General features: G+C 43.8%; 1 protein-coding gene across 3 annotated transcripts in view; it reads right to left on the bottom strand.

Annotated features, from left to right (window-relative positions):
* The window catches only part of AGO1 (argonaute RISC component 1), a 34353-nt gene extending 20487 nt beyond the window's left edge, over nt 1-13866 (bottom strand). The window contains exons 1-8 of one of the 3 annotated variants that reach the window (XM_043461921.1): nt 13631-13866; nt 8458-8641; nt 6027-6147; nt 5399-5580; nt 4863-4999; nt 4504-4638; nt 4266-4353; nt 3475-3622 (exon numbers count right to left, since the gene is read on the bottom strand). In XM_043461921.1, coding sequence (XP_043317856.1) covers nt 3475-3622; nt 4266-4353; nt 4504-4638; nt 4863-4999; nt 5399-5580; nt 6027-6147; nt 8458-8641; nt 13631-13655 — 1020 coding nt within the window. In that variant the 5' untranslated portion in view covers nt 13656-13866. Of the gene's footprint in view, nt 1-3474; nt 3623-4265; nt 4354-4503; nt 4639-4862; nt 5082-5398; nt 5581-6026; nt 6148-8457; nt 8642-13630 lie in introns of those variants that run through there. The other 2 variants (XM_043461920.1, XM_043461922.1) reach the window with 2 other exon arrangements.
* Nucleotides 13867-25196: the final 11330 nt, after the last annotated feature.

Below are 25196 nucleotides of genomic sequence, written 5' to 3' on the forward strand. Positions count from 1 at the left end.
TGTAGCCTGCCAGGCTCCTCTGTAAATGGGATTCTCCAGGCAAGAATACTGAAGTGGGTTGCCATCCCCAAACACTTAGTGAGTTGTAGCATAAATTATTTACCAAAGGACCCAACCTAGAACGTCTTTGAATACTAAGAAAACTCAATATACACAAACTGGATTCTTAGATAGTAGGCAGCTGTCCAATGGTAGCAGGCAGCAGGTTGTTCCATCCCGCAACACACCAGGAGAACTAGACCTGGTTAGTTCTAAAGCCCCAGTATACAGATGATCGCTGAGCCCTTGGACTACAGAAATCACTGTCTCTGTTGACTGACAGTGTCCTCTGCTGATATGAGGAACATCTTACCACATGGTTCCTCTGTACTGGGCCTAAGAGAACACAATGGAGACCAGAACAGACTTTCTAGTGATATATAAGATTTTCATTCTATTGCTTCCTGAATATATACAATATTCAGGAAGCCGTGAACAGGAAGTCTTTTGGCAGAGGAGAGAGAAACAACAGGTTTGGAAAACTTGAGTTTGAAGTCCAGCTTTGCCAATTCTAGATGATGTTACCTTGGGCAGGACTCTTAACCACTCTAAGACTCTGCTTCTTTAATTTTAGTCACAGGAAAAAACACTAGCTGTGTCTTGAAGCTGTTGTGAGGACTGAGATGAAATGAAATGTAAAACTTGCTTCCACAGGGCCAACACTCTAAGTACTGATTCTCTGCCTAATTTCCAGAGTTCATGGTAACAAGGGTAGGGAAAACCAGGACAAGGTCACCTACCCTTAAACTCTGTATTTCAAAGAATACACATTAGTCAATTTACTTAATGAAAACCCAGAATTGTTAAAATTTGTGAGGTTGCTCTCTTGAAGGCAATTTAAAGGTGCAGGTAATTTCAATTACAGAATCAACACTAGGGAAAAAAAGCAGAGATGTGGAGAAACTGGATCCCTTGTGCATTGCTGGTGGGAATGTAAAATGGTACACCTGTGTGGAAAACAGTATGGTGAGTCCTCAAAAAACTAAACACAGAATTACCATATGATCCAGTAATTCCACTTCTGGGTATGTACTCAAAAGAAACGAAAGCAGGGACTAGAACAAATATTTGTACGTCTATCTTCAGAGCAGCATTATTCATAATAGCTAGAAGGTGAAAGCAACCCAAGTATCCATCAATAAATGAATGGATAAACAAAATGTGTTATATACATACATGGAAATATTATTCAGCCTTAAAAAGGGAGTTGTGACATATGCTACAACATAGATGAACTTTGAAGACATTATGCTAAGTGAACTTGGCCAGTTTAAAAAGGCCATATATTAAAAAAAAATAAAAATAAAAAGGCCATATATTATATAATTTCACTTTTATGAGGTGTCCAGGATAGACAAATCCATAGAGACAGAAGCAGATTAGAGATTAGTAGGGGCTAGTGCAGAGGATAGAAGGAATGGTAAGTGACTATTTAAGGGGTGTGGTCTTGCTTTGGGGGATGATGAAAATGCTTTAGAATCACACAATGGTAATGGTTATGCAATTCTGTGAATACACTAAAAACCACTGAATTGCACATTTTAAGAGGGCAAACTTTATGGGATGTGAATTATGTCTCAATAAAGCTATTCTGAAAAAAATATATCACCTACAATAGCCTATATGATTTGACCCTGTATCTCTCTCCAAAATCATCTCCTACTTTTCTCCTCATTAACTACATGCCAGTCACTGAGTCCTTCCGTCTCTCTCAAGAATATCCAAGCTCTCTGCTGCCTACCTACTTGCTATTAAACTCATGCCTGAAAGGTTCTTCCTTCAGGTTGTTAAAAGATTGGTTCTATCTCATAATTTGGAACTCAGCTCAAATGTCTCCTAAAAGAAGCCTTCCCTGACCACAGAAACTAAAGTGAATCTCCAAACCCCTCCACTTTATGACCATTCCCTTAACCTTATGACACTTACCACCATCTGAAACTATCTTATTTGTCTATCTCCCCCTTCTAGATTTTAAGCTCCATGACAGCAAGGACCCTGCCTCTCTTGTTGCCTTCCTGGCACCTAGGAGTATATGACTTGAGTAGGAGCGCATTAAATATATGTTAAGTGAACAAGCAACAGTAAAAATCAAAATATGTCATCATATAAGTTATTCACCATGGAAATTATTGTTTAAACAGAAATCATATCAATTTGCTAACAGATCTCAGCTTGCAACAGATATTACCTAAAGCCTATCTACTTAACTGGAACTGCCCCTAAAGACTTCTGCTTACATCTCAGAGAACATGCTGTCCTCATCTCATTTTCTATGCATCAGCAGCTATTAACTATGTCAGAGTTCTTGGGTTTGGGGATCTCTTCTTTCTCCCTTTAGCCTAATTTCCTCTGGTTAGTTCTGAAATCCCAAAAGCTCACAGAAGGCTTAGGTCCCAGATACCTGACTCCCACTGCTAGAACAGAATAAGACAGTAATCTAGGCTAGTGCTTCTTCAACATAAACGTTCACATTTGACAGAATCTTTGGATTCTGTAAAAAGAGATACTGATAAAGCAAATCTAGGTGGAACCTGAGATTCTGCATTTCAAACAAGCTTTCAGGTAATAACTATGCTCTTGGTCTGCTGACCACACTTTGAGCAGCACTGGACTAGACAATGAAGCAGTCAGAGGCAGGTTCTCAGTAGACATTCTGGCTGCCAACAGGGAAGCCCTAAACATTACGGCTAGTGTATAACAAACCAAATACAGACTAGTGGTTCTTCATTTGCATTCTATGACTTAAAGAGCATTACTATTCTTTCTTTAATTGCAGAATTTCAAAGGTTGGCTGAAGCATAAAAATATGACAAATCTTGGTTAAAACTTTTTCAAAAGGAACACATTGATGACTAGGGAAATAGGATTCCCATTACAGGTAACATTCACCTCCAATATCTGTAAAATAAAGTACATTTGTATCTTTAGGTTATTTACGATTCCCAGCTCCAGACAGGGAAAGAGAAATTAAGAGGACATGAGTGTATCTTAGAGTGTTCATTATCTTTATTGTAGTGATGGCGTCATGAATACATATGTCAAAACGCATCAAATGGTACACTTAAAATGTGCAGTTTATTGTATGTCAACTATAAATGAAGCCATACAAAAATGAAAAAATAAATAAATAAATAAAGGATATGCATGTAGGTATCTGAAATCTCTGTCCTGAATGAACTAATTACTTATTAAACAGTAAATATATACAGCTTCGCCTCTGCCTGGCAGTCCTGAAAAACCATGAGAGCAGGACGGAGGATAAGTAAAGAATTCAGCAGTTAAGAACGATGACTGCGTTTCCCAGAATGTCCTCTAAGAACATCACTTTTCCAAGCCTTAAAATGATGAGACTATAAATGGAAGAACAGACCTCTGACGACCTGTGTGCAGGTACAATGCTTGTTCCCCAGCCCGGCCATTACTTGGCAGCCTCACCTCTAGGGGCAGGTAGGTATGCTTTTGTTCCTGGCCAACTTGCAGGCAAGGCAGGTGGGGATACTTGAGCTGCAGGTTATATTTCTGCTTGAAATACTGGGCCACTGTGCACTCCACAGTCTGTCCACTCTCCAGCTGCAGAGGAAAGCTGTTTGGGGGAAGGGAAAGAGGTGTCATAGTCCAGCACTCAATAACACCTTTCTAGACCTATAACCATGCACAGGGCCAGACTTGACTTCATTCCTTTCCAGCCTCTGTGAGCACTCCTGCCACTCACAGTAAAGCAGAGGCAACATAGGGCCCCAAGAGATTTGAAAAACAAGTTACACAATGGTCAGATCATATCTGATTCATCTGTTATTTCTAATGTTGAGCATGAAGTCTGACACACAGTAGTCACTCATGGTCCAGCAGTCTGAAGTGAAGATTTTAGACGAAATCAGTGACAACTTTCCCCAAGGTCTAACCCAGGATCTCAGCTTTCTTTTTCAGGAGTAAGTGCAGAGAGATTCTAACATTTATAGAACTGAGAAAGAAGCCAGGGAAAGACACTTGCTCTACAGGAAAAGTCCAAGAAGGAAAGGTAGAGACCAAGAGGGTAAAATGGTAGGGAGAGTCTCTATCAATGGATCTGGGAATGTTAGGGGAGGGATTTCAAATTCCTACAGTTTATCTTCAAAAACAGAGCTCATCCTCAGGGCCAGGTGGGGGGATGGAGAGTGTGAACGGAGTATGTTGAAATATCGGCCCTCTTCCACCAGTGGTATGGCTTGGCAGCCCCATCAACTTACGTCTGATGGCTGGCAGGGCGGCGGGTAACATTACAGACGCGGTATTTCCTCTTCATCTGTCCACAGTGGGTCACTTCCACCTTCAGGCCTGGGATACACACACTGCTTGTCAGAGTTGGAAAAGGTTGCTCATGTGCCCAGGCTTGGCCTCTCGCCTGAATATATCCCAAGGGGATTTCCTTTTAGAACTAAAGAGAAAGGAGCGCTGATTCCCCTCCCCACCTGGCTGGGTCCTCACCCTTGATCTCCTTGGTGAAGCGCACACGCTGAGAGTCCGTGAGGGCTTTGGGCTGCTCGTCTATGTTCCTGATGTCGAGCACCTCACACATGAACTCAATCACTGGCTGTGCCTTGTAGAAGGCAGTGGCTGAGACTGTGGGGACAGGGGAGGTACAGCTCAACTCAGATTCTGTCTTCCGGAACCAAGGGAGGCACTGCTCTTCACACCCTCTTCCTCATAGGGTACAGGGATCGGGGAGGGCTCCCAGGGCTGCAGGGATCAGACTAGGAGTGTGGTTACAGAGCTGGGAGGGATGAGGCTGGGAGTGTGGTCACTGGACGCAGGGTGCCCCTGGCTCCATAGCTCTCCCCACTCACCGTCAATGTTGAGCATCATCTTCCACATGGCAGGGCGCACAGACTGGTGAAAGCCGAACCAGACCTCGCGCCCACCCCCCAGCGGGTGGTAGTAGCCCTCAGGCGGTGAGAAGAAGGAGCGGCCCACAGGGGTGTACCTGGCAGGGACAGGCAGAGAACTGGTCCCTCGGGCACAGGCCCCCACCCTGTGAGGCATCCTGGGCACGGAGGAGCCCTGGCCTGGAAGGCAGGACACCAGGGCTTTAATTCCAGCTCTCATCGTTTACTAGCTGTGTGACTGACCTTGTACAAGACTCTACCCTTTTTCTGCCCTGCAGAGACAGATGGGGTGAGGTCCAAAAATAACTAAAAGGGACAGGGCCAAAGCTTTGTACCACCTAAATGTATATGCACACTTGCCTGGCATACAGTAGGGTTTCAAAGAATTTTTTATTTGAAAGGCATAATGTGGGACCTTAAAATATATGCTCATTTCCCTCCTCCTCCCATACACTTCTGCCACCACTAGTAGCCCAGATATTAACTACCCCAAGTACCTCATGGATGCCAGGTGCCTCATGGCTACATCCAGGGCTTGCACAGACTCCAGGGGAACAGGGATCTGGCCACTGACCAAGGCTTCATGCAGCATGCGCCAGCTCACAATGGCCAGCCACTTGATGGAGACCTTGAAGATTCGATCCTTCCCTTCCCCAGGGATTGTCACCTCAAAGTCAACCTTCAGGAAAGAGAAAGGAGTGAAAGATTTCCAATGCTTTCCCACAATTCAATGTTCCTTGCCCTGCCCCTACTGTCCCTAACCCCTAAGATTTGCCAAGAATCTGCTTCTTAGGCTGATAAGGACTCACAATGAAGACTTCTGAGTAACTCCAGCCCCTAAGTCTCCAGCCACCTTGGCTCACTGTATCTCTCTGTCCCTCTCAACCACACTTAGTAGGAAGCCCTTTAGGTCTGTTTTAAGTCTAATCTTAGTCTGTTTGGGACACAGACAGACATACAGTAGGCTAAATAAACATAAGCACCTACCCATCCCTCAACCTAAAACACACTTTCTCAGCACAAACAATGAAAGGGATCTCCGGACACCAGACTCCAAATAGGCTTACGAGACCTCTGTCCCTCCCTAGACCCTTGACACAGATCCAGCATGACTCCCAACCATACCCGTTCATTGCCAATGGGCAGTGCTGTGACAGTGTAAATGTTCTTCTTTCCATCATACACGGGCTTGCGATCACCAAAGATCTGAGGCTTGAAATGCTGGACCATGTATTCCACCACTTCCCTGTGGAGAATGGGAAAGGCCAGACGAAGCTGAAAGACTACTATTTCTAGCTCCTGGAAGTAATTTAAAGTCCAGGCAATGTCCCATCTACCTACCAGCTACTAATTCTGTCCTACCAGCTACTAATCTCTATAACAGTGCTTCTCAAGCTTCATACGAATCACCTGGAGATATAAAATGCAGATTCTGATTCAGTAGATTTAGAGTTAAGTCTGATACTCTACATCTCTAACGTGCTGTCAGGTGGTATTTTTGGTCCTCGGATCACCAAGGCTCCAAAGGACCCAAAAGAATGATTGTGAGCGCCTCCTGAACAGAGGAGGAGGCTGAGGGGGAAAGAGCTTAATCTCAGGGTCTATCCAGAATCAGGAACAAAAATCCAGGCTGCTCCAATCCCCAAGATGATAATCAAAAAAGGTAAAGGAAGAAGCCTGAATTGGAATAGGAATAAAGTGTGGAAGAAGAACCTCATCTCTTCCATCTCTCTGAAGCCTTTAGTTCTACCATCCTGTTTTCTCTCCATTATCTCTTTCTTGATTTCACTTCCTGTCCTCTGCTATTTAGATTCCAGAGTATCCATCTGTCCTTCAAAATCCCAACCCATCTGACCTCTTCACTTACAAAATCAAACATCTTGAATACTACTGGATAAAAAGACAGAAAATATACATTGGAATCCAACTGTAAACACACGCTTTTACTGTCAATTAGGCCTCAGTGCTGCCCAGCAATCTTTTTAACTCTGATCACTCCCATCCTCATGGATTGTGTCAAACCTTCTCCGCTACCCCTGTAACAACAGAACCCATTCCTACCTCAGATCAAAAAGCATCTTTAAAAATTCTGAAAAGAGTACAGTGTAGAGGCAAGGCCACCCTCAAGTTTCCAGACATATAAACAAACATATTTATATATACAAGCTTTTCCTTTTTCTTTCCTCTCACACTTGAAATATCCCTTCTATGTATAAATTTTTAAGTATCTGAAAATATGTTCAACATCACTCATTACAGAAATACAATTTAAAATCAGACCAAGATATAATTCTCTGCTTACCAGAATGCCAATGATTAAAAAAGTCCAATATACTGAATTGGTGCAGATACGGGGGGACACCGTAAGATATAAATTGGTACAACTTACCTTAAAAAAAAAAAAATTGACACTACCTCAAAAACTGTAAATGTACTGTGCCAGCAATTCTAGTCCTAGGACTTTATCTTACAGATACATTCATACTTGAGAGCAACAATGTATCTCTATTAATATTCTACAGAGTTTCATTTTTGTAGCAAAAGTTTAGACTTGCCTAAATGTTTCTGAATAGATTATTATTAAATATCTTATAATAAAAGAATGAGGCATCTGTAGGTACTGATATGTATCACTTTCCAAAATACATTGCTCAGTGGAAAAAGCAAGGTGCAGAGCAAGATATATGATTCTGTATTCCATGTGTTTTAAAATGTTTGTATACAAATATGCTTGTATATGTATAGAAAAATATCTGGAAGTGTACTGAAGGGTAATAACGAATGCATCTGGGGAAAGGGACTAGGGGACTGGAGGTCAGGGTAATAGGAGACATTTTTCACTGTTACTCTTTCTGTAATATTAAAAACTTTTTTTATACTGTTCATGAATAGTTGTCAAATAATAACAAAATAAATTAATTTTAAGAACTACTACTTCTTCTAAGGCTAAATCCTCAAATTGTGTATCTTGTATGTCGTCCTGCCTTAGCCAGAACATCCCACTCATTCCTTTCCTCTCTGTCCCGTACCATTAACTTCTACACTAGCTCCTTGGTTTATAAACATATCCACGTCTCATTCTTAAAAATTTTTCATTTATTAATTTCAACAAATAATGAAATGCAGCAGGCTTGAGCCCTATAATCTTCTCAAGCCAACAGACTCCTTCTCTCCCATGCTTCACTGTCAACTTACCTAGAAAAAAGCTATCTGCTCTCACTATCCCTACCACATCCCCTTCCACTTTTTCCTTAACTCACTCTTACCATCTGAGCCACCAGGGAAGTTCCTATTCCTTAACTTACTCTTAGATTACTAGCCCAACTGCTCCACTAGAACAGCTGTGGCAAAAGGTATCAACAGTCTCCAAATAGCCAAATCCAGTGATCTACTTCAACATTTACCTTAAGTTAGAATCTTTCCTCAAAAATGTTCTTGAATTTGGTGATATCACCTTCAACGAGTTTTTCTTTTACCTCTCTGGATTCTTTTAAGGATGTGAAACTCAGGAAAATAAGGACTACTGGACTTAGTGGCTTAAATGTGCATCACTTACCGGTTGACTCTGCGAGGACACTTATCTGGCTTGATATCCACTTCGTAGTGATAGACGTCAATCTTAGGGATGTCCACTTCAAAGTAATTGGCCAGGAGCTTGATTGGTTTCCCCACAGTGCCAATGCCAGGCCGGCGAGGTGCCTGGAACACTTGCTGCAGGGGGGGCAGGTAGGCGCCTGCAGCTACAAGACAGAGAGAGTGGTGAGGGTAAAGTCTGGTAATCTCCTTACCACTCTGATCAGAGAAAGCACAAGGACTCCTAGAATGAGAGCAGCAGAGTGTAGGGGAAGCCTCTTTCCTGCCTACCCAACCTAAATGAGGACTTCCACTGGTTGAAACCCAGGCTCATTTTTTAAAAAACTCTTTCCAGTGAGGAAAATTACCCTTGTTATCTATCTTAAATTCATCAAGTGAGTATGTAATAACTTCCTATTAATGTTAAATAAAGGGACTAAATTTGGCTCTTTCTTTCCTCTATTAGATTGAGACATCTGCCTCCACCAGGTATCCAGCAGACCCTACTATCTGTCAGCTAGATGCTCACTTCACTCATCACCATCCTGAACACACAAAAAAAGCATCACCTTAAAGCTCCTCCAACTGCAAGCAGGAGGAAGACCTAAAGAAGGCCAAGTGCCAGGGAAAGGGGTGGGGCAGGGCAACAAGCAAGGACGAGGGCCACTGTCTGGGAAAAGATTAAGGCGACAGAATGGCTGAGATTGGAAAAAGAGAAAAGGCTAACAGGACAGATTCTGGAGACCAAGGAAAGGAGAGAGGCTGAAACAGGGAGCTGCTAAAGGGGCTAGAACTGGAGGTCACAGCAGAAAAATGCTTGAATTGGGAAGGAGGAAAGGCTGGAATAGGGGCTGGGGCAAGATAGGTTAGAGCTGACAGCCTAGGCAGGAAGTAAGGCTGCAAGTTGGGAGAGAATGAAGCAAAAGTTCAAAAGAAGAAAAATCTAGGGAATGAAGGTAGCCTAAACACAGGCGACTAAGGCAAGAGCAGGCTAGAGGAGAGGACTCAGGAAGGAGGGGCACCGATTATCCTGCTGGAGAAGATGAGATTACTGGCTCTGGGAAGAAGAATACAACATTCTCTCCAGGCCCACACCTCCTTCCACGCAGAGGGCCCCAACAGTTGCAGTAGGGATCAATTTTAAGACAGCGGAGGCCCCTGAGAAAGGGCTAGGGCTGGGCCAACTCCCACAACTTTCTCCTCTATTGCCACCAGCCTGATTGCTGCCCCGGGTTTTATTTTCTAGCTTGAGGGGAAAGGGAAGACAAAAGGAAAACTGCCTAAGAGAACCCTTTGTCCATATCTACTATTGTCCTGGCCAATAGAGGACCAGCCCAGTTGGGAGGAGAGAGGGATAAAACAGCCGAGAACCTCCCATTATCAGAGATCTGCTTTCATAGTTGGCCAGGCTGGGGGGATGGGGCATATACTCTGCTGGGGGGGTCAGGAAGAGGTCAGAACCCTTCAAGGGAGGGGCCTGCTTCCCAGAGCTAAGCTGCAGTGTCTCCTTCTAACCACCTGTCAAGCTTACCCTACAGGGAAACGCAGACAGGGAAATGGAGGCCCAGCCTGGGGAGAAAAGGCCTTCAGAACTCCGCTACCTGGGGAAGTAAAAGCTTAACTACTAGCACCTGGCCACCTACTGTAGAAAGAGCTAGACAGAAATTATATACAAGCCATAGTCAGACATACACATCCAAACACATACTTAGGACTGGACAGTTTACCTTCATAAACATACCCCTCACCAACCTAGATTGTGAGTCCTTCAAAGATACAAAGACTGTATGTATCTGCCTTGGTCACTGCTGAATCTCCAGTGTCTGGCATACAGGAGGTGTTCAACACACAGATAAGACACATATTAACAAACAGATCCGTAGACATACCGCAAAGAACACACAAGCACAAGCGCACACGCACGCACACACACCTGCAAACTGCTCAGAAACAATTATAAATCCAGCACAGAACAAACAAGACCCTAGAGGAAGTAGCTGGTAAGAGATACCCTTCCCCTCCTCAAGTTCTTACATTCCATTCACCTCCTTAGCCTCCCCAGGCTGAATAATTGTTCGGAGTCTTGGGAGAAAGACATCCCCTAGAGCTAGGGGCTGGGTAGAAACGATGGGGGATGGGACAGACACTCCAGCCTGAGTCTCCTGTCCTCAGAAATAGGACTACACACCAGACTTAGCCTTAGTCACCCTCCATTCCTAGGAGGCTCTGGGAAAACAGGGAGGCCCCCACCCTCCCCTTCATACCCAAACTAGGGAAGGCAGGATGAAGAGAGAACCTCTCTCCCACCCCATCCTCCTACAAGTCTTACGGCAGTACAAAGTTCCCCCAACCCCACCCTGCCCCCAGCTTTTAGTCTGAGAAAGGGAGACACTCCCTTCAGACCCAGACAGGGACAGACGGCCACTTTGTGATGCAGATGAGGGCCCCAGCACAGAGGACAAAGCTTGGGCCTTGGGGGAAGGGGGCGGGGCCGTTCTCTGCAGACAAAAGCAAGGAGGGAGGGGCTATGAAAAGGACACTCCCCCTCCCCCCATCCCCAACCAGCCCTGAGAAGGAAAAGGAAGAGCCGAAAGGCCTGGCTCAGGGACCCCTTCCCTGCAGTTCTGAAGCCCACATACCCACCAATAAGCAAGACTGCCATTCAAAAGACAAACTCAAGGCTGGGTTAGCTGTCCAGTAAGCAAAGAGGAAGAGGCCAATCTCTCCAAAAAGAATTTATCCACATACTAAGTACACACAAATTATCAGATATCCATACAATGTACTTAACCATTTATGTTCACAATGGAATGTGACTCAATTCAAAAAATAAAGATGTACTTGTGTCAAGGCCTAGACATTAGTTGGTTCCACAGATAATCAGACACCAACTCCACCCTCTAGGAGCTCCCAGTCCAGTATATGTGCTTGAAACACACCTAAGCACAGAAGGCACATCTGGCCTTAAGCCCAGTGAAGCCAGAAACAATACACTGCTTTGTGTACTGTGTCCTCCAACCTCCAAGAAAATAGTCCTAGCCTAGGAAGGAGGCAGTTATGGGATCCCTCTACTCACAGCTCCCAGAATGAATTTCAATTACACCCTTTGATGAGGTAAAGGCTGCCCCATTAGGCTACAGCCAACTCCAGATATCAGGCTCTAGTTCCTTCCCTAGAAGCTTATTTATTGTAACAACAACCAAAAACAAAAAGTCAATTTTTTCATCACTCTCGAGACCACTAGGAATTCATCAGAATAAAATCCTAAGCAGTTTGCTATGGGTGCCCGTTCCCAGCAATCCGTCTGAACTTCTGTGTCCTACTGCTCTAGCTGCAGGGGTTGTTGCAAGTAGTCTCTAGCCCAGAAAACCAAGCGAGTTCATGGAAGGGAGAGGGAGGCCTAAGGGGAAAAGGAAGTATTAATAGTGTCCTGAAGTCAGTTGCCCCCTGAATTCCACCTTAAGGCTTATACAGCCTTCACAAGGTTGTTTTCATCTTGGTGAAAGTAATCACTAAGTACTTAAAGATCACTGAATGAATGACTTGAATGAGTTGGCAGGAGTTATTTCCTTAAGGGTATTAGATCTGGTATAAAAGACAAAGATGCTTGCTTCAACCAGAAATGAAATTCATGTCCCAAATGAAATAAAATTCACATCCCAAATGGAAATTCTATTCTCCCCTCTAGATCAAATGGAAGTAGTGAGACAAGATCTAAAAGATTCCCAGGTCCAGACTGCTCCAGTCACCAAAAAGATAAGACACCTAGGACACAGGAGGTGCCACCACCCTCACCCCATCCAGGGACTCTGGCTTTCTTGGGACAGCCTTGCCTCAGTTTCCCCTCTAATCTCCTTTTTCTCCTGACTGTGAATAAGGAGAAGTTAAGGCTATCACCTGGGACACACTATGGTGAAGGCTATAAACTTCCCCCTACCCCAAACAACTTATGTATGACAAAAGGCTAGCCTGACAACGCTGGGTCTAATAACATGGCTCTGACAGTTTCTGGGGAATAGAGAGAGCAAAAAGAAAAGATACCCAGTAGGGGACAGCAACCATAAAAACATAAAAGCATAGAAAGATTAGGCTGTCAACTCAGGAAACATTCAATAGAGAGGTCATTATGCTTGGATTAAAAGATCCCAACTCTGCTCACTATTGAACCAGAAACATGCAAACCAGGCAAACAATCCCTTCTACGGAAACCTGGTCCTGGCCTTGGTCCCTCAGCAACCAATACATTCTCTAAGGCCTGTCTTCAAGGAGGACCTGTCCCTAACCTAAAACATTGCTCCCATCCCAGTCTTTCCTCATCCTAGTGGCAGAATAAGAAACTTGTCCATTTCCCTCAACCTATTCTTGGCAAATTGAGACTGAAGGTTTCAAAGACAAGCGAAAGACCCCTAAGATGGGGAAGGGACCCATTTCCATTTGTGTCCTGCCAACATAACCTAAGAGAGACTACCCCCCATCAGCGCGTTCCTTTTACCAAGTCAACCTGGCGGGATTAGGGGTAGGGGGGTTCGGGCGGCCACGCCCCCACCACATCGGGCAGCCCCTTCCAGCTGCCACCTCCGCGCATGCTCCGGCGCCTCCACTCCAGCTCCCCAGACTTAAGGGGGGGAATCCCAGGGCTGGATCCCCACCCACTGCCCCCTGACCCTCGCCCCCGCGTCAGGCCCGGCTGGGGCGGAGCTCACAGCCCAGCTCTGGCGCCTTCTCCCAAAAGACATCATCCCAGCCCAACCCATACCGGCTGGGCCCCCGCCCAGGGCATGCGGCAGCTCTGGGCCCATTTGTGTCGACCCCCCTCTCCTGGACACCTGGAGCCCGCCCCCTGCCACCTGCCGGGCCTCTCCCTAGGCCTCCCGGTACGTCCGGGAGTCCTCCTGTGCTTTCAGGCCCTTCTCCCAAAGCACTTCCCACCTCCACGAGTGCATAGAGGCTCCTTTGATAAATGGCCCCCGTCTCAGACCTCCCTTCGCAAGGTTTCCCCCGGAACTGCACACAGCCCCCTTCAAACTGGGCCCCCCATCTGAGAAGAGCCCCGTTCCCCACTCAGGAAACCCCTCCTCACTCAGAAACCCTGCTCTTCACGCGAGAGTCCCCTAGTCCTTGGAGCATGCACCGTCCCCGCTCCTGGGGGCCCTTACCTGCTCCCGAGGGTCCCGCTTCCATCCCATATACCCGTGCGGAGGTCAGGCGGCCCGGAGACTGTGGAGTCCAGCGTGAGGGGCCTAGGTACCCCGCACTTTAGCTGCCTGGGCTCCCGGGCCGGGCTCGGCTGCCCCCCCAAGCCCGGCCGCTCGCGCCGCCGCCCCCGCAGCCTCCGTTGCCGCCGCCGCCGCGGAGCCTGCAGCAGCTCCCCCTGCGAGCGCCCGGCCAGCTGCCAGTGCGCAGGCGCGACCGCCAGGCCCAGGGGGCGGACGGGAACGAGTCAAACGGGGCGCTCCGACGGCAACAAAGGCCAATGGAGAGGGGCGGGGGCACCGGGGACCGGAGGCAGCGGCCCCTGGCGGTCACCCATCGCCATGCAGCCCGGCGGGAGGGCTCCGGTAAAGGCGCCGCGGAACCGCGCAGTGGCGTAAGTGGGGCGGGGCGGGAGGACAACACACCCCCCACCCCCACCCCGCAGCAGCCTCCGGCCTTGTCTTTTCCCCAAACATGTTTCTCCAAGCCTACACACAACCTCCCCCCATTCGCACAGAGCCACGCGCACATTTCCACCTCATTCCCAGGCCACCCTCACACACTCCGAGAGCCCCATCACCCAGGGGCCTGCCTCCCACCTCTCCGCCCAATCACCCTCATCCTTCAAGCCTCGGCTGCAAAGCGACTGCCTCCGCGAAGCCTTTCTCCGTCCCTAGTCACTGAACTCACTGACGCCACCCTCTCTTCCAGGTCGAGTACTGGGCGCTGAGACCAGAGATATGAAAGAGACCCTGCCTACCCTGGAAGATGTCACCGTCTCAACTTAAGTGCATCTACTGAGCTCTACCTGCGGGCTGGGAAGCACCTACCTCCACTTTCTCACAGCTCACGCCTGAATTCAGTCAATCCACTTCTGACCTCACCACGTCACTTAAAACACTTTTTATGTCAAAATTCAAAGGATAATTTTCAATTCTTTCTTCGCTGCAGCATCTGACACTGTGCCTCTCCTTCCTTCTTGAGTCTTTTATTTGGCTTCAGCATTTTGTGAGGTCTCCTATTGCCCAAGTCCTTTTCGGCTTTCTTCAAGCCCCCCCCCCCCTCTTGTTTTTGATCCATTAAAAAAGTGTTCACCTTGTTTTCAAACCTAGCTGTCTTCTCATCCTAGTCTCCACCTTTTTGCTTAAAGGTCTCATCCATTCTTATGGCTTAACTATCCTTCCAAATCTCTATTTCCAACCATGTCTCAGACTCATATTTCCAAGAGTCTGCTGGACAGCTCCACCTGGATCTACCAGCACTTCAAATTTAAAGAGTTCAAAACCAAACTCATCTTTCCTCCCACACACCCTATACCTCCTGTCTCTACAAATGGCACCTTCATCCCAGAAATGACAGTTTCTTTCTCTCCCTTGCTTTTATCCTTATACAGCAGTTCACAAAGTCCTGACCTGTTTACCTGCTCACATGACCTCCTGACATTCTTGTGATGGCTCCCTGTGTTGATGCAGACCCTTGTCATATCTTGACAAAGGGATCACAGTCACCTCCTTGTTAGTCTCACAGTTTCTCCTATTCAGTCTGCATCAACGAACAGGTGCTAAGAGACCCAGCTCAAACATCACTTTCCCATATATTCCTTCATATGTATCATCCATCTGTATTTTTGATGCCTACTTTACACCAGATGCTAGGAACTCAAGAGAGAAGCCATACCTAGTCGCTACCCATTAGGAAGAGTAATTTCTGACACTTTTCATAGTATGCTTTTTGCTTTTCTCTAGGAGAGGTTCTCCAACAGCAGGTACCACCTGGAGGGCTTGTTTAAACACTGACAGCTAAGAACCACCCCCAGACTTTGTGATTCAGTAGCTCTTTGTGGGATCCAAAGAATACATGTTTCTAATAAGTTTCCAGAGGAAGCTGATGCTGCTGACCTGGGGGACCACACTTTGAGAACTACTGCTCTACAAGATAAAGTTAAGAACAAAGACTCTAGAGCCACAATGTTTTGCTTCCAACCCTGATGTGGCCATTTACTTCAGTATTCTTGCCTGGAGAATCCCATGGACAGAGGAGCCTGGCAGGCTATGGCCCGATAGGATCACAAAGAGTCAAACACAACTGAAGTGCCTTAGCACACACGCATGTGTCACAATTTCCTCCTCCTCCATTTTAGAGGGTGAAAATAGTACCTACCTCATTGGACTATTATTAATACATATAAAAGCTTAGAACATTACCTAGAAGAATGCAGGCAAATTATTGGTTGCTACCATAATTACTGTCTGCTTCTTGCACTACATTCTAAATTCTTTAAGAACATGGACTATGTCAAGATGCACTTCAGTCTCCCTTTAGTACTTCACACAAGCAGTGCCCAGAATGATTACTAAATGTAGATAGATCTGAATCAAGGCATCAAAACATCCTCAGAAACAGCAAGGTCTTTGCCTTGGTAACTAAGCTGGAAGCTCAGCATTCTTTAAGAACAGTTTGAATCTCCTGTTCTAAATGCCAAGCCTCACTCTGTGAAAGGTACCTTAACTTTGTGGAAAGCCACTGGTCACTATTCTGATCCACCTCCAAAGTGGCTAGTGGAGTCAAGCCTGGCTCTGGCCTTGCGGGTCTTTCTGCAGAGTGTCTTCATCATCAAGGATTTCACTCTTGGCTAGGCATTCCAGACAGCATCTTGTTTTTTTAATGCAGACAAACTTCTTCCAGTAATCCCTGATGTACCTTCCCAGAAAGCGACTGGCCCCTTCGGTCTCCAGTTTAATCCCTACATCTCAATTCATAGCTAATTCACACCCAAGCACCCCTACTATGTGGGCCAAAACTCAGGTCTTCCCACTTACACACCTTCTCTAAACCTAGAGTTTCTGGACCCCAAACAATAAGAATGGCTTAAGAAAAAAAATTGTATCTCAAAAAAAAAAACAAACTGTATCTTCATCAATGTTTTCCTTTTAAAAATACTTAAATAACAGCCTAGGGACAAAGAAATCAAGGTAGTAAAATAAACATAAAATCGTATACCCTTCGATCAGGAAATGAATCACCAACACTTCCAGCATACACCATTTCTTTTTATCAATAATGTATTTCTTATTTCAAGAGAAATTTTTAAAAATCAGAAATCATGAACAATGGAATTAATAAATGTCAGCTTGTACTCTGGAAAGATGAAACTGGTACACTTTTAAAAATTAAGGTATCATTCACATAGGTAAACTACACATATACAAAATATAAAATTTAACCAGTCCTAACATATGTATAGGCTTCCCTAGTGGCTCAGACGGTAAAGCATCTGTCTGCAGTGCAGGAGACCCAGGTTCGATCCCTGATTTGTGAAGATCCCCTGGAGAAGGAAATGGCAGCCCACTCCAGTATTCTTGGCTGGAAAATCCCATGGACCGCAGAGCCTGATAGGCTATCGTCCATGGGGTTGCAGAGTCGGACATGACTGAGCTACTTCACTCACTCACTAACATATGTATCATCTTTCAGTGGCCCATCTTTTTGCCTTTTCATACTGTTCATGGGGTTCACTTTCATACTGTTCATGGGGTAACAGAATTCCAGTTGAGCTATTTCAAATCCTAAAATATGATGCTGTGAAAGTGCTGTACTCAATATGCCAGCAAATTTGGAAAACTCAGCAGTGACCACAGGACTGGAAAAGGTCAGTTTTCATTCCAATCCCAAAGAAAGGCAATGCCAAAGAATGCTCAGACTACTGCACAATTGCACTCATCTCACATGCTAGTAAAGTAATGCTCAAAATTCTCCAAGCCAGGCTTCAACAGTACATGAACCGTGAACTTCCAGATGTTCAAACTGGATTTAGAAACGGCAGATGAACGAGAGATTAAGTTGCCACCATCCGCTGGATCATCGAAAAAGCAAGAGAGTTCCAGAAAAACATCTATTTCTGCTTTATTGACTATGCCAAAGCCTTTGACTGTGTGGATCACAACAAACTCTGGAAAATTATTAAAGAGATGGGAATACCAGACCACCTGACCTGCCTTTTGAGAAATCTGTATGCAGGTCAGGAAGCAACAGTTAGAACTGGACATGGAACAGTAGACAGGTTCCAAATAGGGAAAGGAGTACATCAAGGCTGTATATTGTCACCCTGCTTATTTAACTTACATGCAGAGTACATCATGAGAAACCCTGGGCAGGATGAAGCACAAGCTGGAATCAAGATTGCCAGGAGAAATATCAATAACCTCAGATATGCACATGACACCACCCTTATGGCAAAAAGCAAAGAAAAACTAAACAGCCTCTTGATGAAAGTGAAAGAGGAGGGTGAAAAAGTTGACTTAAAACTCAATATTCAGAAAACTAAGATCATGGCATCTGGTCCCATCATTTCATAGCAAGTAGATGGGGAAACAGTGGAAACACTGTCAGACTTTATTTTGGGGGGCTCCAAAATCACTGCAGATGGTGACTGCAGCCATGAAATTAAAAGACACTTGCTCCTTGGAAGAAAAGTTATGACCAACCTAGACAGCATATTAAAAAGCAGAGACATTACTTTGCCAACAAAGGTCCGTCTAGTCAAAGCTATGGTTTTTCCAGTAGTCACGTATGAATGTGAGAGTTGGACTATAAAGAAAGCTGAGCACTGAAGAATTGATGCCTTTGAATTGTGGTGTTGGAGAAGACTCTTGAGAGTCCCTTGGACTGCAAGGAGATCCAACCAGTCCATCCTAAAGGAAATCAGTCCTGAATATTCAATGGAAGGACTGATGTTGAAGCTGAAACTCCACTACTTAGGCCACCTGATGCAAAGAACTGACTCATTGGCAAAGACCTTGATGCTGGGAAAGATTGAAGACCAGAGCAGAAGGGGATGACAGAGGATGAGATGGTTGGATGGCATTACCACCTCAATGGACACGAGTTTGAGTAAACTCCAGGAGTTGGTGATGGACAGAGAGGCCTGGCATGCTGCAGTCCATGGGGCCACAAAGAGTCGGACACAACTGAGCAACTGTACTGAACTGAACATACGTATCAACCTGTGAAACCATCATCACAATGAAGACAGTCCAATTTTAAAACTCGTGATAGAGATTTAATAAATATAAGGGAATTAATTATTCACTCCAGTGGGCTTCCCTGGTAGCTCAGCTGGTAAAGAATCTGCCTGCAATGTGGGAGACCTGGATTCAATCCCTGGGTTGGAAAGATTCCCTGGAGGAGGGCATGGCAACCCACTCCAGTATTCTTGCCTGGAGAATCCCCATGGACAGAGGAACCTGGCGGGCTACAGTCCATGAGGTTGCAAGAGTCAGACACCACTGAGCGACTAACAGTTTCAAGGGAATTTTTTACATAACTATAGACTAATGAATTTGATACTTGATCAAACTTTTAAACTACATACAACTTTTTTCTCTAAAAACTGCAAAGAAAGGAGTAAAAAGCAAGAATTAAGCAACAATTAAAGAGAACACTGAGAAACTTATCAAAAATTACCAAAGAATTTCTGGCCCAGACAGTTTACTGTGTAATGCGTCCAACCATTCCTTAAAGAGATAATTCTGCTCCATGTTATATGAATGGTTCCAGAACATGAGAAAAGGGAGAATTTTCCCAATTTGTTCACAACAGCAGATAAAGATCCACATCTCTTATACAATGATATTACAAAAAGAGATCTCAGGAATACGGATGTGATAATGACAAGCCCAATACTAACCTACAGAATTCCATAAGAGATTTATTAAAATTATGATAATAATATTAACACCTAACATTATTAAACATTTCCTTAATATTAAGTGCCAGATACTGTTCCAACACTTTACATAAATTAACTCACATAATCCTCACAAAAGTCCTGGGGTATCACAGAACATACAGGTGAGTATGGGCTAAGGAGCATATGCAGGCTATTTTATTATCATTAAAGACACAGAGAGGCTAAGAAGCTTGACCAAGATCACACAGTTTGCAACTAGCAGAGGCAGAACATGAACCCATGCTGGATGGTTCCAAAATCAACACTCTTAACCACAACATTACATGATATTATCATTAAAAGAACAGCATTTCACATACATAAGGGTAATTCAGAAGTGGTTCAAAAATAAATATATACCATATATGTAGATTAATAAAAAATAAACCTGATAATTGTAACAGATAACAATATTTGATCAATTTTAATCCCATTCTTGGGCTTCCCTGGTGGCTCAGCTGGTAAAGAATCCTCCTGCAATGCAGGAGACCTGGGTTCAGTCCCTGGGTTGGAAGACCCCCTGGAGAAAAGAAAGGCTACTTACTCCAGTATTCTGGCCTGGAGAATTCCATGGACTGTATAGTCCATGGGGTCACAAAGAGCTGGACACAACTGAGTGACTTTCACTTTCTTTCAATCCCATTCTTAATAAAAATAATTAAAATCAATCACCTTAACAAGCTAATAGAATATCTATTTTTAGCTAGTGGAGAAGCAGAGATGCTTTCCTGTTTTTAAGGAATAAATGAGGTCACTCTTTACTACTATTTTAATACTGGTTTGGATATTCTAGCCAGAACAGAGAGAGAGAGAAATAAACACATAAGAAAAAAATCTTTATTCTAGTTGCAATTATATAATAAGAAAATATGCAGTCTCACTAATTTTAAAATTAGTAAGACTAAGTAAGTGGAAAGATTCAAGAAAATAGCAAAAATCTACAGCATTCACTCCTAGAACAAGTATTAATTAATTAGAAATTATAATGGTAAAATAGCTAATTTAAAATACTTAGGAATAAATTTAATGAGAAATGCTTGTGATCTAAGAGAAAATCTGTAAGAATCAATAAGAAGACATATAAAAAAAGCCTGGGTTAAGTAGAGAGAAAGGCCAAGTTCCTGGATGGAAAAACCAAACCAAGTGATGTCTGTTGGACCCTTGCTATTCCAGGTCTAAGTTCTGAGGACTAGCATCTGGTATTCCCATCATTCCCTATGTATTGTGCTTTAGAAATACAAAGAGATAAGAATGTATTCGAGTCAGTTCCTACCCTTAAGAAGAGAGAAACATACAGATGAGTGCTAGCCAATATAAATATCATGTGAGATACATACATAATTTTAGATTTCTAGTAGTCACATTATAAAAAGTAAAATGTAATATGTTTTATTTAATTTCCAAATATGGTTTCAACATATCATCAATATAAAAATATTAATATTTTACATTTTAAAAATAAGTGTTTGAAATCTATTGCATATTTTATTCTTATAGCACATCCTAAAGGAAATCAGTCCCAAATATTCATTGGAAGGACTGATGCTGAAGTTGAAATTCAAATACTTTTGGCCACCTGACGCAAAGAACTGACTCATTTGAAAAGACCCTGATGCTGGGAAAGATTGAAGACAGGAGGAGAAGGGGACGACAGAGGATGAGATGGTTGGATGGCATCACCGACTAAATGGACATAAGTTTGAGTAAACTCTGGGAGTTGGTGATGGACAAGGAGGCCTGGAGTGCTGCAGTCCATGGGGTCGCAAAGAGTCGGACACAACTGAGCGACTGAACTGAGCACATCTTAATTCAGCCTAGCCACAAATTTCAAGTGCTTAAGACATGTGGCCAATGCCTACTGTACTGGACAGCACAGATGGTCATTTCAATGCAATTCTGAGTATGACAAAGCCAAGAATGGGTGCCATGGGAACTAACAGGAGATAGTCAAACTCAGCCTCGGGTAATCAGGGTAGGTTTCCTAGAAGAGATACCTACTTAAACAGGCCTAGGAGGATTAGCCAGGCAAAGGAAGGATGGGAGAAAGACATTCTAAGCAGCATCAGCTAAGAGCATGAAGGTGAGAAACAGCACTTATACCAGGAACTCTCAATATTGCTATCCTAGCATAAAGAAGGAAGCAAGAAACACTGAGAAGAGGCCAGAGAAGTACACCACTCCCAAATGTGCCCATTCTCTCCCCAGCCTAAGCCAGGGGAGGGGCCGCCGGGGGAGGGATAGAGGGAGCTGTCCCTGGTTCTGACATCCAAGGCAGATTTGCAGTGTAGTGCCACCCCAGCTGGAACTGACAGAGATCAAACCTATTTCTCTGGGTCTTCTAAAGCACACATAGAAGGCCCCAAACCCTACACTTGGCCTGGTAGAACGGGAGAGTCCTTTGGACAGGCTAGCCCTTAGTGGGTTAGAGAATTTTAGGAACATCCGAGTCTAGGAACAGATGCTGAAGTTTAGGGTCAGGTGGCAACCCACTCCAGTATTCTTGCCTGGAGAACCCCATGGACCGAGGAGCCTGGTGGGCTACAGTCCATGGGGTCGCAAAGAGTCGGACTTGACTGAGCGACTTCACTTCTTCATGTCCAAGAAAGGCATCCTCTTTAAAATAAAGTAGATGCGGATCCACTATACCAAATGAACCCCAAAGATGGCAGGCACCCTGTGTTGTCCTATTCAGAATCTATCTGGTTCTGTTCTGATTCTCAGAATCTATCAGTTACCAAGCTGCTGATTAATGGAAAGGACAGGGGCAGAACTCATTCTTGTTTTCTTCCGTCACCTCCATTAATGTACGAGGGGGCTCAATGGAAAAGTATTTATAATAAGGATGGCCTCAGTGTATCAATGGGCCAAGGAAAAGAACAGTCTGCACAAGCGCGACTCTATAATTATTATTCATTCATAAAAAAGTCAATATAAAGTAATAATCCTATATCTATTAATTCAAAATTTTTTATACATACTCATTGAGCAAGATACTGTTAAGGAACTGGTTCACTGGCCTTTTATACCAGTAGGATCCTTCGGAAAGCAATGTGGCAATATTTATCAACAGCTATAACAATGTTTCTGCTCTGTGACTTACAATATGCCACCCAGCTATGTATTGAAACACTTAGTATCAGACAAACCTGGGTCAAAGCTCTACCACATGTAAACATCTGACCTCAAAACAAGGCACAGTCCCATTATTAACTGTAATTTCCTCATTTGTAAAAATTTCACAGAGTTGTAGGAGGATTCAATTAATGAACTGAATTCATTTGCAACCCATGGGGTCACAAACAGTCAGACACAACTAAGCAACTTTCACTTTCACTTTGGGCTTCCCTGATAGCTCAGTTGGCCTGCAATGCAGGAGACCCCGGTTCAATTCCTGGGTCAGGAAGATCCTCTGGAGAAGAGACAGGCTACCCACTTCAGTATTCTTGGGGTTTCCTTGTGGCTCGGCTGCAATGCGGGAGACCTGAGTTTGATTCCTGGGTTGGGAAGATCCCCTGGACAAGGGAACGGCTAACCACTCCAGTATTCTGGCCTGGAGAATTCAGTCCATGGGGTCACAAAGAGTCAGACACGACTGAGTGACTTTCACTTTCACTTTGCTTTCAATTAGTGAAGGTCAAAAGCTAAGCACAGAGCTTAGTATTCACACCCGCTGAATACCTGATAATTCCCATGGCCCTCTGCTTTGTTCCTGGGGGCAGGTCCTTATTTCTTTTCTTTCTACCTCATCACAATCATTTGCATGGCTTTACTTTCTTTTATTCTTTTAAAAACAGAATATTGAGAGGAAAGAAAATTAATCACATCATTTAAAGGACAGTTTCTTAATCCCTATTCCCTCCTAGGTTGGGCTCCAAAAGAACCCCTATTATGGGTTGAGCAAGTAGAAGGTTGTCTGGCGTGAGCAAGTGGAAGGTTGGTGGTGCTCTATCCTAAAACACTAGAGAAGTAGGTTTAGAAAGAAAGATAATAAGTGTAGCGTCTGACAAGTTTGAGTGCCTGAAGGATATCCTTCATGGTTAAAAACACGGTGTGGAACCCAAAAATGATTTTACACTTAAAGATTCCATATTTGAAAGTTGCAGGCATATAGAGAGTATCTGAAGCCACAAGCATCAACGAGAACTTTCAAAGAAGGGATGTTGCACAAAGACAGAAGAGAGCAAAGATAAAACCCTAAAAAAACAAAACACTGGATGCATGCCCTCCTATCAAAATAGTAATAAAATCCAGTAGATTCTACCTCCTAATATCTTTCAGTCCTCTCTATTTTTCTAATCCCTATCACTATTTATCCAAGACCAGGTTACCATAACTCTTACCCAAATCAGTGCAACAGACTCTTAATTCTCTACATCTACTCTTGCACCCTCAGATCCATTCTCTAATTGCATATAGGGTGATCTTTCAAAAATAAAAATACATACTCAATCATTCAGTAAACATTTACTAAATGCCTCCAAAGCAGTGAATACAGCAGACATGTAGTTCCTAGCTCTCACAAAGTTACAGTGACACAGACAATCAACAAGTAAGAAAAATAAAATATATTTCAAGATAAATGCTTGGAAGGAAAACAAAAGATTGATGTAAGGCAGAAAAAGAAAATAATCAGAGATGGCAACTATTTGATATCAGTTGTCAAAAAAGATGGAGGTATTTCACAAGTAGGATAGAACTAAAATACTGATCATCAACATAACTGGGGAGGTGGAGTGATCAGGGTTAAAGTGTTCTAAAGGTCCCTGTATTGTTTAGGACAAGGATAAAGGTGTTGATTCATTTCAGAATTTGGTAAGCATACATGATGAAACTTCAAAAAGCTATTAAAAGAATAGAAACAGAATATAAAAGAACAGAAACTAAATCTAGTATTTTTAATATATTTATATATGTGTGCGTACATGCTAGGTCGCTTCAGTCGTGTCTGACTCTTTGCAACCCTATGGACCATAGCCCACTGGGCTTCTCTGTTCATGGGATTCTGCAAGCAAGAATAGTGGAATGGGTTGCCATGCCTTCCTCCAGGGGATCTTCCTGACCCAGGGACTGAACTCCCATCTCCTGCGGCTCCTACACTGCAGGTGGATTTTTTACCTCTGAGCCACCAGGGAAGCTCTATATTTATACATAGATACATAGATATGTATATCATGGCCAAACTGTACTTATTTCTAGGAAGCTAAGTGTTTAACATTTGAAAATATGTGAATGTCAGATTAAAGAAGAAAAAGCAATATGACCAGACAACAGATGAAGGAAAATAAATCACTGACTAAAACACAACATCATTCACGATTGGGAAAAAAAAAAAAAACTTCTTAGCAAACTAAGAAAAAGGGAATTTCTCAAACTATTAAAAAGTATCTACCAAAACCCTGTAACACACACTGTTTTAATTACTATTATGTTGTGAAAATGTTCAAACATACACAAAATTAGAGTGACTGGCATAATGAACTCCCATGTACCCATCATCCAGAAATGACAATAATACTTTACTTTTTTTTTTTGGCCATGCCATGCAGCATATGGGATCTAAGTTCCCCGATCAGGGATCAAACCCATGCCCCCTGCAGTGGAAGCTCAGAGTCTTAACCAATGGACCACCAGGGAAGTCCCCAGAAATCAGGATTATAAGATGCAAACTAATAGTAAAACATCAGAAGCACTCTCTTCAAAATCAAGAATAAAACAAACAGGCCCTTCCTTCTTTCAGCACTATACTGGAAGTCCAGCCAACACAGTAGGACCAAAAGAAAAAAGAAGACTAGAAGGGAAGA

Source organism: Cervus canadensis, chromosome 2 (genome assembly GCF_019320065.1).
Source record: "Cervus canadensis isolate Bull #8, Minnesota chromosome 2, ASM1932006v1, whole genome shotgun sequence".
NCBI lineage: Eukaryota > Metazoa > Chordata > Mammalia > Artiodactyla > Cervidae > Cervus > Cervus canadensis.